The 12,757-nt window shown below is 32.7% G+C and overlaps 1 protein-coding gene across 1 annotated transcript; it reads right to left on the reverse strand.

Annotated features, from left to right (window-relative positions):
- Positions 1-10,660: 10,660 nt before the first annotated feature.
- LOC110667067 (oleosin Ara h 15.0101) lies at positions 10,661-11,400 on the reverse strand. The gene has a single exon (XM_021827780.2). The coding sequence runs from the start codon at positions 11,264-11,266 to the stop codon at positions 10,820-10,822; it is 447 nt and encodes a 148-aa protein (XP_021683472.2). The 5' UTR covers positions 11,267-11,400; the 3' UTR covers positions 10,661-10,819.
- Positions 11,401-12,757: the final 1,357 nt, after the last annotated feature.

Consider the following 12,757-nt stretch of genomic DNA (forward strand, 5'->3'; position numbering starts at 1 on the left):
TTTTTAAAAATTAATTATTTAATCAATAAATTTTATATTATATCACATTTTAGTCTGATGACTAATTTTTATATATATAAAAATTTAGTCATTTTGTCAATGAATAAAATTATTGTAAACATTAAAATTACAGGGATTAAATTATTCTATATATTAAAATTAAAGGAATTAAATAATACATTTCTCAAAATCTAGAGACTAAAATATAATATAGTACAAAACTTAAAAACTAAATAAGTAATTTCTCAAAATTTAGGGATTAAAATATAATATAAAGTAAAACCCAAAACCAAATTATAAATTTCCCTTAAAAATAAGGAGATTAAATTATGATTTTTGTCACACTTTAAGAGTTTTATTGTCACGATATAACCTATGGGCCGGACCGGCACTAGGACCTGGACCAGCCTAAAGCCTCCGAAACCCGTAGTAAGCCTAATTATTCCTTAACCCAATCCTAAGGCCCATTTTAAGCCAAATTTCAAGAATTCAATCGGACAGAGTCCGACCATAATATGGACCATACAACGTAGAGTTTTTGACTCGTCCGACCTGTAAACACAATATATAACAATTTGGGGAGCTCAGCTTATCCTCCGCATACTCATCATGTCATAAATCAAATGGGAGCTCAGCTCCCTCATCCAATCCAATCACACTCACACATACATGCATTTAATGTTCTTACAAATTCAACATAATATTATATTACAGTCATAAATTGATTAAAATACTACTAACACATGCAGAATCTAAAATTTTAGCTAAATTGTACAAAATACATTAGATATTACTAATTGACCTGTGAAGAAGAAAAGCAGGTTAGTCACAATAAGTAATCCTCTTGTAGCATGAAAAAATAAGGTAATTATAATTTAAGAGTTTAATTGTCACGACTTAACCTATGGGCTGGACTGGCACTAGGATCTGAGCCAGCCTAAAGCCTCCGAGACCCGTAGTAAGCATAACTATTCCTTAACCCAATCCTAAGGCCCATCTTAAGCCAAATTTCAAGAATTCAACCGGACAGAGTCCGACCATAATATGGACCATACAACGGAGAGTTTTTGACTCGTCCGACCTGTAAACACAATATATAATAATTTGGGGAGCTCAACTTATCCTCCACATACTCATCATGTCATAAATCAAATGGGAGCTCAGCCCCCTCATCCAATCCAATTACACTCACACATACATGCATTTAATGTTCTTACAAATTCAACATAATATTATATTACAGTCCTAAATTGATTAAAATACTCCTAACACATGCGGAGTCTAAAATTTTGGCTAAATTGTACCAAATACATTAGATATTACTAATTGACCTGCGAAGAAGAAAAGCAGGTTAGTCACAACAAGTAATCCTCTTGTAGCCGGAAAAATAAGGTGAATAGGAGTGAGCGTTCGACTTAGAGAGTAAAATACTAATTTTAACTACAATTTCTATAGCTACCTAGAGCTAATGTATCCTAAGGAGTGGAATACAACACCATCGAAATTTTCATACACATCACATCATAATAGCAAAAAGGAAATTTAGAGCACTTATACATCCAATAATGTTCAAACAGTACATATATGGGAGCTGATTCCCTATACAGCTCTCTTAATCCAACCTCTGCCAGCGAGTGTCTCTCAAGCCAGACTTTCGCTTGATAAACCAAATGCGGAGGCTAGCGAGATCATCTCGAGCTGTGTGTAATACCCCTATTTGCATAACCTGGTAAATTACGCTGTTCCAGTGACAGGTGTTAGTCCGAACAATTAAGAAGATTAGAACTATGTTTAAGACATCTAGAAAAGCCCTGAATGGAAATAAATAGTGAGTACCAGATAGTGAAGTATAAATAAGAAAAACAAAGCATAAAAAGTTAAATGAGTCGATGATCACAGCGATGGGTGACCTTCCCGGGAAGTGACTGCGATATCAGTCCTAACTCTAATTTTGAACGGGAAATTGTGACGCCGCGGTCCTAAGGACTATTGCGAACCTAGTGGAAAAGAGAAAACTAAAGAAAAGAACTGATAAGTAGGTCAAATAATTAGGTCAGGACTCCGGAAGAAATATCGAATTACTTGCCAACCGGATCAATCCGGCGAGGGGCAATTTGGTCAATTCACCCTAGAGGTGACTCCTGACCTAACTGTCCAATAAAATCGGAGAAATAAAAATTTCGGAAGATAGAATTGAATTGAAGAAGTTATGGAAAAACAAAAGAAAAAGAAAAAAAGAGAATAAAGGAATTATGACATCACTAAGATGAGGTAAGCATGACTTAATAAATAAAAATCAATTTAATTGGGTTTTTGACCAAGTCAAATTTAAGAGATAAATACATAAAATAACAAATAAAAGAAATTAATTTTGGTCTTCTCTTTGCTCAAGTTGCTGCCCCATCTCATCCCTCTCATCTCTCTCATCTCTCTTCACCATTAACACCCATCTCAAGCTTTTAAAAGCTTGATTTTATTCTCTAAATTCCCTAAAATTAGTGATTAAACCTTGCTCTTGCAACTTGAGAAGGAGAATTGAAGAAGAAATTTTGAAGAAAAGAGAAAGGATTTCAAGATTTGAAAAGTGCCAAGTGAGGTTAGTATTTATTCTTCAATTTCTCTTTATCTTATGATTTAAATACTTGAGTGAAGTTGGAATTTGATGAAAAATTGAAATTAAATGACAAGAAAATGGACCATATGGAATTCAGCCAGCCTTGTGCACTTGAGGAAATGGTGTGTTTCATGTTAATTAAACATGCAATTAAGTTCAATTGAGTATGTATGTGTGAATACCACACTTTGATTGCATGAATTGAGTAATTTAGATAATTAGGGTTCTCGGTACTTAGGGTTTGGGAGAAAAATTATAGAAAATAGTCAATTGATGTAAATGACCTTAATTGAGGTTAGAAATGGTCAATTGGGACCATTTTGTGATGTGTTTGACTTGGTAGAAACTAAATGCAATTCGGATTTGTGAAGGGTCCCAATCGACAGTTTGACCTAGGTCCTTTTCAGGGACTAAAACTGAAATTTTATCAACCCAATTGGTGTGAGACCAATTGAGAATGAAATTAGACACATAAAGACACAATTTTCATTTAGAGACCATGTCTAGAAAATGACATTTAGATAGTAAACAATTAGGTCAAATTTGGATACTGTGCATTGCCACTGTACAAAAATGACCAAATGAACAGTATTTGGTTATTTGGCCATAACTTGGCCTAGACAGGTCCAAATGACCTTATTGTTGTGGCATTGGAAAGGTATGACATAGCACTACAACTTTCATGATGAACAGCAACCCAAATTCTGCCCATAACCAAGTGAAATTGTCATCCAAAATTAGTTGTCTAAAACTGCCAGAACCAATAAAGTGCCCAGAAATTCTGGGTAATATCAATCCAGTCAGCCTTATTCAAATAGCCATATCTTAGCCTACAAAATTCCAAATGGAGTGATTCAAAAAGGGAATTAAAGATAAGACAATAAAGAACAACTTTGATGAAGGACACTTAGCCAAATTTTCATAGAAACTAGACCAATAGAATAGTGCAAAACAAGGCGCCAAAATTGAAAATTTGAATTTTCTCTTAGGAGACTGTTGGCGACTTATCCGCAAGTATACGGGTCGTCTCAAGTAATAAAGTGATGAATCAAGTATCGTTCCCACGAGGATTTGCTGTTTGATTACTAAACTATGAATGAAGCGATTATTTGGGCTAATGATTTATGAATAAAAGGTAAATGTAAATGAGCAAGGTAAATTGATTAATCTAATTGAAATGGGTAAAGAGCAAACAAATAAATTCTAAATCTAGCTCGCAATTAAACTGAAATTGACAATGGGTAATTTAAACGAAAGTCTAATTATGGTAAAAGTGATCCCAGAGTTGGGGGTTTATGCATAAATTAATTGGGATTTGTCTTGGGCATTCCAATTTTTAGGGAAAAATAGAGTTTGAAGGAAATTGATTCTAAATCCCTTTAATATCTTTTTCAAGCATATCAAAGTGTATTCTAAAATAACCAAACCTACTTTCGTATGTATTTGATTACTTTAAAACCCATTAAGTTTTGTAACCAATAATTAATTCCTCTTAAAGTCCTAGTTTATTTCTAAATCTAGGTGATTTTAAGTTCCAATCCTTGATTAACTATCAATGACTTTCACCTTTCGGTCCTTCAATCAAAGATTAACACAATACCCAATGGGTACCAACATTAGGCAAGTAAATCAAGCACACAAGGAAGGAATCAAAACTCATATTCATATAAAATAAGGAAATACCCAATCCAAATCCACAAATTAATCTAAAACATATTTCCCAACTCTGAAATCTAAGGAAATTACTCACTCATTATGGTATTTACAAGAAATATAGATGGAAAAGTAAAGGAAAACATGATAAGAGGACTGAAATAGAAAAACCCAGGTGGAAGAACCAAAGCCTCTGGTTTCTGGAGCTTCAAAACTGGTGCAGCAGCTCCTTCCCCAGGGGAAATGGCGTCTCCTCTCTCCCTTTCTATCAGATTTTCTTTTCTTTTTTTGTTTTTCTTCCCCTTCCTCTTGTGGCAAAAATAAGGAAATGATGAATTTATATCGTCCCTAAAAGTTACCCTAAAAGTAAATAAAAGACAAGGAGTGGATAGGAAATGAGGTGTAAAATTATCCAAGTCAGCAGCACTTTCACGTTCTGGGCATTCTGCTTAGGGTTCGGCTTAACCCTAAGCGGCTTCTTAGCAAATTTAGCCTCTGACGTATGCTCGCTAAGGTTAGCGGACCTTCAGCAAATCTCGGCAGACTTATAGTAAAATGGACTTTTCTGCTCATGCTTGACTTGTGCTGCACCTTAAGCATTGCCGCTTTACCCTGAGCATGACCTTAAGCAAGGCCTCAAGCAAATTTCGGCTGGTTTGCTCTTTCAAGGCTTGATTTCTTCAACTTTCCTCTATGGTTAAAGGATTCCAAATTTCTTCAAATCACTTCCTAATGCACTCATTGATCCTTGATTTGCCACAAAATCCTATCAAAAACAACAAAATTACAAAAATCAAATATAAAGTATTTAAATTCAACAAATAGGCTAAAATAAAGCTAAAAACATAAAATATACTAAAATATAAGTGCAAAATGAATGCAAAACTACCCTAAAATGTCTATATGAAATGAGTGTAACAGAGACTTAGAAATTGAAATGACAACTAAGACCAACAAATTAGGCACTCAAAATGTGGTATGTGGGTGTGATTGGAATCTACATACCTATTAAGCATAAGAAAGTCAAAATTTTGACTTGAATAGTGTTATGAATAGTAATCTCGAAATGCAAACTTCAAGGAACATTATTTTAAGCATATTAGGGCAAGAATTCACTAGACATTAATTTAATTATTGGAATTATTATAAGTTGTGATACTAAAACACTGTAAATTGCATATTTCAGTTGAAAAAGACCTGGAAAAGGATAGGGCAAACTGAGTAAAGGCCTAGAGGCGACTCACATCGGGTTTGTGCACAATAAACTTATTTAAGTATTTCTTACTAAAATTTAATTTACTATGTAATATGAATAGTTTTTAATTGTTTTGGCTTTGGAAATTTTATTTGAAAATTATTGTGTTGCCTACTTCGTAAATGGAAATTTTGAGATAAAATATGATTTGTGGTTTGTATGAAATATTTAAATATTGTGATTTGAAATTATTTTTGATTCACATTTGGCATGATAGTCCCTTACTATGTTCCTCCTCCACTTGTGAGGTTGAGTTTAATTTTTGATCATTTTCCTCCCTCTCTGGCTTGCCAATCTGAGGTGAGTTTGGATGAGTACTCATTAGCTAGCTAGCCACCTCCCTCATTGATTTCGATTAGTGGGGTGAGTTTGCCTTGTCGTGGTGTACAACTCGGCATGTTTAGCAATTTTGTGTCATAGCCTAAGTTATGTTATTGATTGACAACACTATATTTATTTAATTGTTTGATCAAATTTGTGTTATACTGAGCTTTGAAAATTGTGAAATATTTAAATTGTGATTTGTTATAAATGTGATTTGAAAATTGTGAAATGTGATTGTGTAATGTTTAAATTATGATTTGACAATGAATGGTTTATGTTTAGCTTTTAAAATTTTATTGTGCACTACTGAGTAAAATTTACTCAGCGATAGCTTAATTTTGCTGTCGCAGATAAGGAAAAGGACATAGCAGCAGAGTGAGCTGCTACAGAAATAGGGGAGCATAGTTTGAAGATTTTGTACGGGTATTTATTTATACCCTTGTAAATTTGACTTGATGTAAATAATCTTTTGTTCATATGTATCTAAGTAGTTAGATGAGTAGTTGTACATTAAAGTTTGTAATAATATTATTTTTGATTTTTCTTTTGTAAATTAAGACTTGTGTAGGTAAATTTAATTTAATGCAATATTTATGAATTTATCGAATTATTTTGAAAAAAATTTTGAGTTATAAATTTTGAATTGAAATTTGGTTGAATTGTATTGATTTGAGAATATATTGGCGGTTGGGGTTGAGAAATGAAATTATTGGGAGTGTTTTCACAGGTTTTGAAGAACTAGTTTTTCCCAATTATAGTGCCCTCTGCCGAAATTTTTATAAAATTTACGAAAACTTTAAGTTGATTGAAAATTTGATACGTGGTTTAACTTCAAATAAAAGTTTTTAATTCCTACAAAAAATGCTCGCCACCTTCAAAAAGTAAGAAAATTGTTTTAAAATCCCTTGTAGTGTATTTAATGGATTATCGGTAGGCGAAGTCAGATAATTCATTAAGTATACTACGGGATCATGTTACACCTTACAGAGGAGTAAGGTGTGGCATGTTTTAGTGGTATTAGAGCATGGTTTTGAAATGAATTTTGACTATGCATGTGAATAATTTCTTTGTTAAGTACAACTGCTCAAGAGTTCTAAATTGATACATATGACATATTTACATCATGAATATGCACTAACGGAGGTCAACCTCCTTGTATTTGTTATCAGGGAGTAGAAAATTTTTGAAAACGAAATGGAAGAAGGAGATCTTTTCATAGAACAATCTGTTGAGGCTGAGGCACAAGAGGAAGCCCCAACACTCCAAAATGTGAGTGCATCAGCCACTCCAGCTTCTCCTCAAGCACCGCAGTTTCCTGCTCAGTTTGCACAGCAGATGGCTGCGCTGTTTTAACAAATGGTTGGGAACCTGCCAACACCAGCCTAGACACAACCCCCAGCAGCACAACCACAACCCTCAGTTCGGCAATATGAAAAATTAATGAAATTTAGGGCTACCAAGTTCAAGGGCACAATAGATCCACTAGAAGCAGAGCAGTGGTTAGAGAGAATGGAATGGATTTTCAGAAAACAACAATGTGCTGAAGAATTAAAATTTGAATTTTTAGTTTCACTTTTGCAAGAGGATGCATATGAATGGTGGAAGACCATCCCCCATAGCCTGGTTGAGCCACCAGTCCTCACTTGGGTAGACTTCCTGAGAGAGTTCAGGCAGAAATGGGTCCTTGACACCTATGTAGATATGAAGCTGCAAGAGTTTTTAAGTCTGAAGCAAGGGGACAGAACTATAGCAGAGTATGAGTGGGATTTTTCTCGACTAAGCCACTATGCAGGAAGCTTGGTCACCACCCCCAAAGACCGATGCAAGAGGTTTGAGGCCGGGTTGAGGCCTACTTTGAGAATGCAAGTGGTGGGGTTTTGACACCAGAATTTTTCTGAATTGATTTCACAAGCTTTGGAACTTGAAAGGATTGAGTTGGAAGGGTCAGTTAAAAAGAGCACATAAGAGAAAGAAAAAACAGAAAAAGCTACTGGTTAAGCTACAGAAAGTAGTTCGGGGAAGAGAAAACATTTTGGAGGATCTAGTTCACACGAATTGGGTAGAGGTAGATCTTCTGAACATAAACCACCCCGATCCGGTCAGCAAACTTAGCAGACACCTAGAAATACACTGTCAGATTGACTTTGTGAAACTTGTGGTAAATCACATAGTGGGGTATGTTATAGAGCCATAGGAGCATGTTTTAATTGTGGAGGGACTGGTCATTTTGCTAAGGATTGTATAAGTCCACGCCGTTTTGGATCATTTACTACATTAGAGGGATCAGCCCAAGTTTCTACCCCGAAGAGTTCACCATCAGTTAGTAGAGGCAGAGGTAGAGGTAGGGGTAGTACGCTTGGAAGTCAGAGTACTGTGAATCAGCCAGAACAAGGTGATGCTCCAACAAGAGTATACACTATGCGGCAGAGGGAAGAGGATGAGACTTCTGACATTGTTGCTGGTCCTTTCTAAATTTTTAACTAAGATATATATATTTGACCTGGGGTCTGCAAACTTTTATGTTAGTGCCAGTATTGCTTGCCTTCCTACTGTCCCTTGTGTAAAAATCAATTTTGATATGTTAGTGACTAGTCTTTTTAGAATTAGTTTTGGAAGAGTTTGTTAGCAAAAGATATCTCCTACAATACGATAAATTATTGAATATTGATAGATAAAAGAGTTATGGAAGTAAAAATTTAAACAGTTGGCTCAGATGTAACAAAGAAATGTTACGAAAATTAGCAAGATTGTTGATTAGAATGGTCAAAGGACCCATGATTAGATAAATAATTCTAATATGACCACAATGGTTAGTCTATAAGGAAACATGAATTGAAATATTAGATAGAACGATAGTAAGAGAAGATTAGTGTTATACAAACAAATTAAACGTTGTATTAGATTGTTAAAAGTCTTACATAAACTTAAAGGAAAAAAGATTATACGATTATGTAGAAAGGAGAAAAACTAAGTTCTCACCCATAGGATCATACGAGGTCCTAGAAAGAGTGGATTCATTAGCACACAAAATAGCTTACCTCTAAAAAGTGAAATGAATTTAAATTCAACGTATGATGGGGAAACTCATAAAGATCTTAGCACACGAGATGAGCAATCGATGAGTAAATAATATTGGTTAAAGTGCTATGGACCATTATTTAGACTATGAAGCTATATAGAAATATGAGAAAAACATGAGAAAATAAACGTATGACCATTTTAGGATGGATATTGGGAAAAACTCAAAAAAATTCATAAAATCTAAATATATTTTTAGTTTTGTCACATGGTCTTTAAATTAATTTTTAAAAATATCAAAGTTTCGCATTTTCGGAAAATCGAACCCTATTTCTAAAATCCGAAAAATTTCAAAAATTTTCTCAAAATTTAAATAAAATAAAATATTAATATTTACTCATAAAATAATTAATTTAAAAATTAGAGGTGTTACATTAATACATTTCAATTTATAATATAAAACCACCCGAACATTAATTTCAATGACAATAAAATCCTCCTTTTTTGAAACCAAAGATGAAAATAGATTAAGACGCAGAATCAACATTCAATACAGACGACATAAAATTTGTGGGAAAAACTATATTTATATATATATATATAAACAGTTAATCATTAATAGTTAGTGACCCTTTTAGTAATATTAGTTATTGTAATAGTGATTAATTATTTTAGTAATCGTTAGCTTATTAGTTGTCTGTTAGTTATTAGATATAAGCTATTAATAATTAGTTGTTTGTATAGTATTTTAAAATAAAAATATTTAATAAAAATAGATATTAAATTAATTATTAACCGTAAAAATACGAATTAAATATATGAAAAAAAAAATCTCCTTTTAAGCTAAAAAGGTTAACTTTTCAAGTTTATGGTGAATGTCAAACTCATTCTTTTATTATTATCAAGCCAATTATTTTTTGTTTTTCAAAAAAGTCTTAAATGCAAATTATTATGCAACTGGAATTAATCTAAATTTGACAAATATATATTTATTTTTATTTTATTTTAATAATAAAAATTTTATTTAAATCCGTAGACCTTCTTTGTATTTGTTGCTCTCAATTAGAAACCTATTTCCAGTTGCATTATTTAATTTGTTGCGAGGCTTAAAATATAACATTAACTTATTTAATTATTTCAATACAATATAATGCACAACAATGACAATTACATTTAAATTTCAAATTAAATTTAATCAATTATATAAAATTTTCTTTTTTTATAGTGGATATGACACATCTAAATTGTCGAAAAGATACATAAAATATAAACATTCATTTTATTTTTAAAATCATTTAAAAATAATTAAATATAAAAAATAGTCATATACTCAATATATACATTCAAATGATTTAAAATTATTTTTTAAATTAATGAGATAAAATAATATTAAAATAATTAAAGTCTTAAATTTAAATTAAATTATTTAAATCAAATTAAAAGTGAGTGATATTGAACTTCGTAACAATCAAATCAAAATTAAATAGAAAAAAAATGCATTTAATATAATATAAATTCGAGCTGATCTTGTGAGAACGAAAATATTAAGATATATTAAGATTTATGTAAGATTTATATAGAAATGTAAATATTTAATTCAGTGACCGTTAAACTAAGCAGCTTAATTTTGTATACAAATTTGAAGTCCAATAATGCGCAGATTCACTGCGTTCAAGACTTGAAAAATTGAAGAGATGCTGTCCAGAAATAATATCCTTAAACAACCAAAAATTAAAAGAAAAATTTAAACAGCCGATCGATTTCTCATTTCTGTAAAGATTAAAGAACCATCAAAATTCAAGAATCAAGAATGCAACTTTATTGCTCCAAAGTCTAGATTTATTAACAGAAGACCATCTTCAGGCTCAGAAACAAAAACCACATCAAACCAAAACAGTGCTATTGTACTAACAAAACACACACATATAGTTATATAGATGGTTGAAGATGATCGATCAAGATGCTTGAGTTTGAGTAGCCTCCTGAGCCTTCTGCTGGACATATTGCCCATATTCCTTAGCTCTCTCTTTCATATCGTGGGCCTTTCTTGGTATCTGCCCTCTCGCATAATCTAGCTTATCCGCGCCAGGTGGGTGCTTCCCTGTCAAGTAATTATACATCCAAGTTAATGCCATTATCGCCATCAACCCACACCCACCTGAGAAAAAGAACCCAGTGGTGACCAGGAACACCACTATCCCTGCTGGGACTAAAACGGGACTACAAAGCACCAGAATTGGGGTGGACACGATCAGAGCTATGACTGTCCCGGTTAGAGTCAACGCTGACAAAAGCAAGAAAGTTGCACCTCTCATGGCAGCGGTGAGGAATTTGACCGTCGGGTGGGAGGATCGCGGTGGGTCACGGACCAGTTGGGAAAGTGGTCTTGATTGATCAGACATAATGGGCGACGAAAGGAGGAGTAGTTTGGGTTAATTGTCGGGGAGTGGAAGCAGGGGATGAGAGTGATATATAATAAGGAGTGGAGGTGGAGGTGCGGGATAATATCATCTCCTCGTTATGTGCAGAAATGGATGAAGGTGTCTAGAAGATGGAGGGACTGACGTGGTGCGTGGCGCTTATATTTGGCTCGTTGGCTTCGCATGGTTGGCAAATGAAAAAATAAATAAATAATTAAAAAAAAAAATCTCTCTCCCTCTTTGTCTTTCCCACCCCCTTCCTCAGTATCTCCCATCTCTCTCTGCCCATCAACTCTTTCTGAAATCTATTTTTGTCTTTATCTCAATTAGCAGTGTGCACAGTTTTGATATCCCACATATTAAATCGATTAAAACATACATAACCTAATTTATTTCATTGCTTTAATTCGATTTTTTTTTTCTCTTTTATTAAAAACCAAACAAGAATCACGTTAGACTCATATCAAAGCCAAAATCAAACTAGAAATCAATTTTTTACATAATTTTTAAATGTATTATATACTTTAAATATAATTATATATATGTATTAATTATTATATTATATATATTACTGTTATAGACTATTTACAACCTAATAATATTATCTCTTATCTTAATAATTTTAATTATAAAAATATTAAATTATTTTATAAATTTTAATTATTTATTAATAATTACCTTCAAAATTTAAATGATAATTCAAATATGACTTTTCATGACAATAATTATATAAAATTGTTTCAAGAACGAAAACCTGAATTAGAATCATATCGAACCGAATCGAAACTGAAGTACTAAGAACAGAATTGAATTGCAACCATAACATTAAAGAATCAAATCAAAATTTTGATTCGATTTTAGTTCTTAAGTAAACCCTAAACCAGAAGAGGAACAAAAAATGCGCACCCTTAATCTTAACAAATACTTGAATCAACAATGGTTAAAATACAAAAAATGCCAATAAGAAAAAATCAAAGCCTTCATAATCCCAACTCTACTCCATAATGGACAAAGTACCTAAATTTTCCATCATTTTATATATATTTTCATTAATCAAATGATTCCTGAGACACTAAATCAAACTTATATGAATTGGAAATATGCATTTCCTGATAGCTACCCCATGGAACCTACAAAATAAAGGAGGATTATGGCAAGGAATGTGATTCCCCGCCAATGAACCTATGATGCTTAAGTTAGCATAGGGATTACAAATATGAGATGCAATGAGTTATGGCTTAAATACTAGATTGTGCCCTCTTGCTTGGATTTGCTTTTTCTATTTATATTGGCTGGGTGATATGGTGATTGGATGGGGTACAGTTGATAAAGTAGGTATAATTATAAGATTATAAGTGGTATGTAAGCATTAGATAACCATCTTTTTTTATGCATCTCTTAATATAAAGGTGATAATTTCATAGTTGATAGTTAGAGACTCGACATATTTTCATTAGTTACACTTTTAAAGAA

Source organism: Hevea brasiliensis, chromosome 11 (genome assembly GCF_030052815.1).
Source record: "Hevea brasiliensis isolate MT/VB/25A 57/8 chromosome 11, ASM3005281v1, whole genome shotgun sequence".
Lineage (NCBI taxonomy): Eukaryota > Viridiplantae > Streptophyta > Magnoliopsida > Malpighiales > Euphorbiaceae > Hevea > Hevea brasiliensis.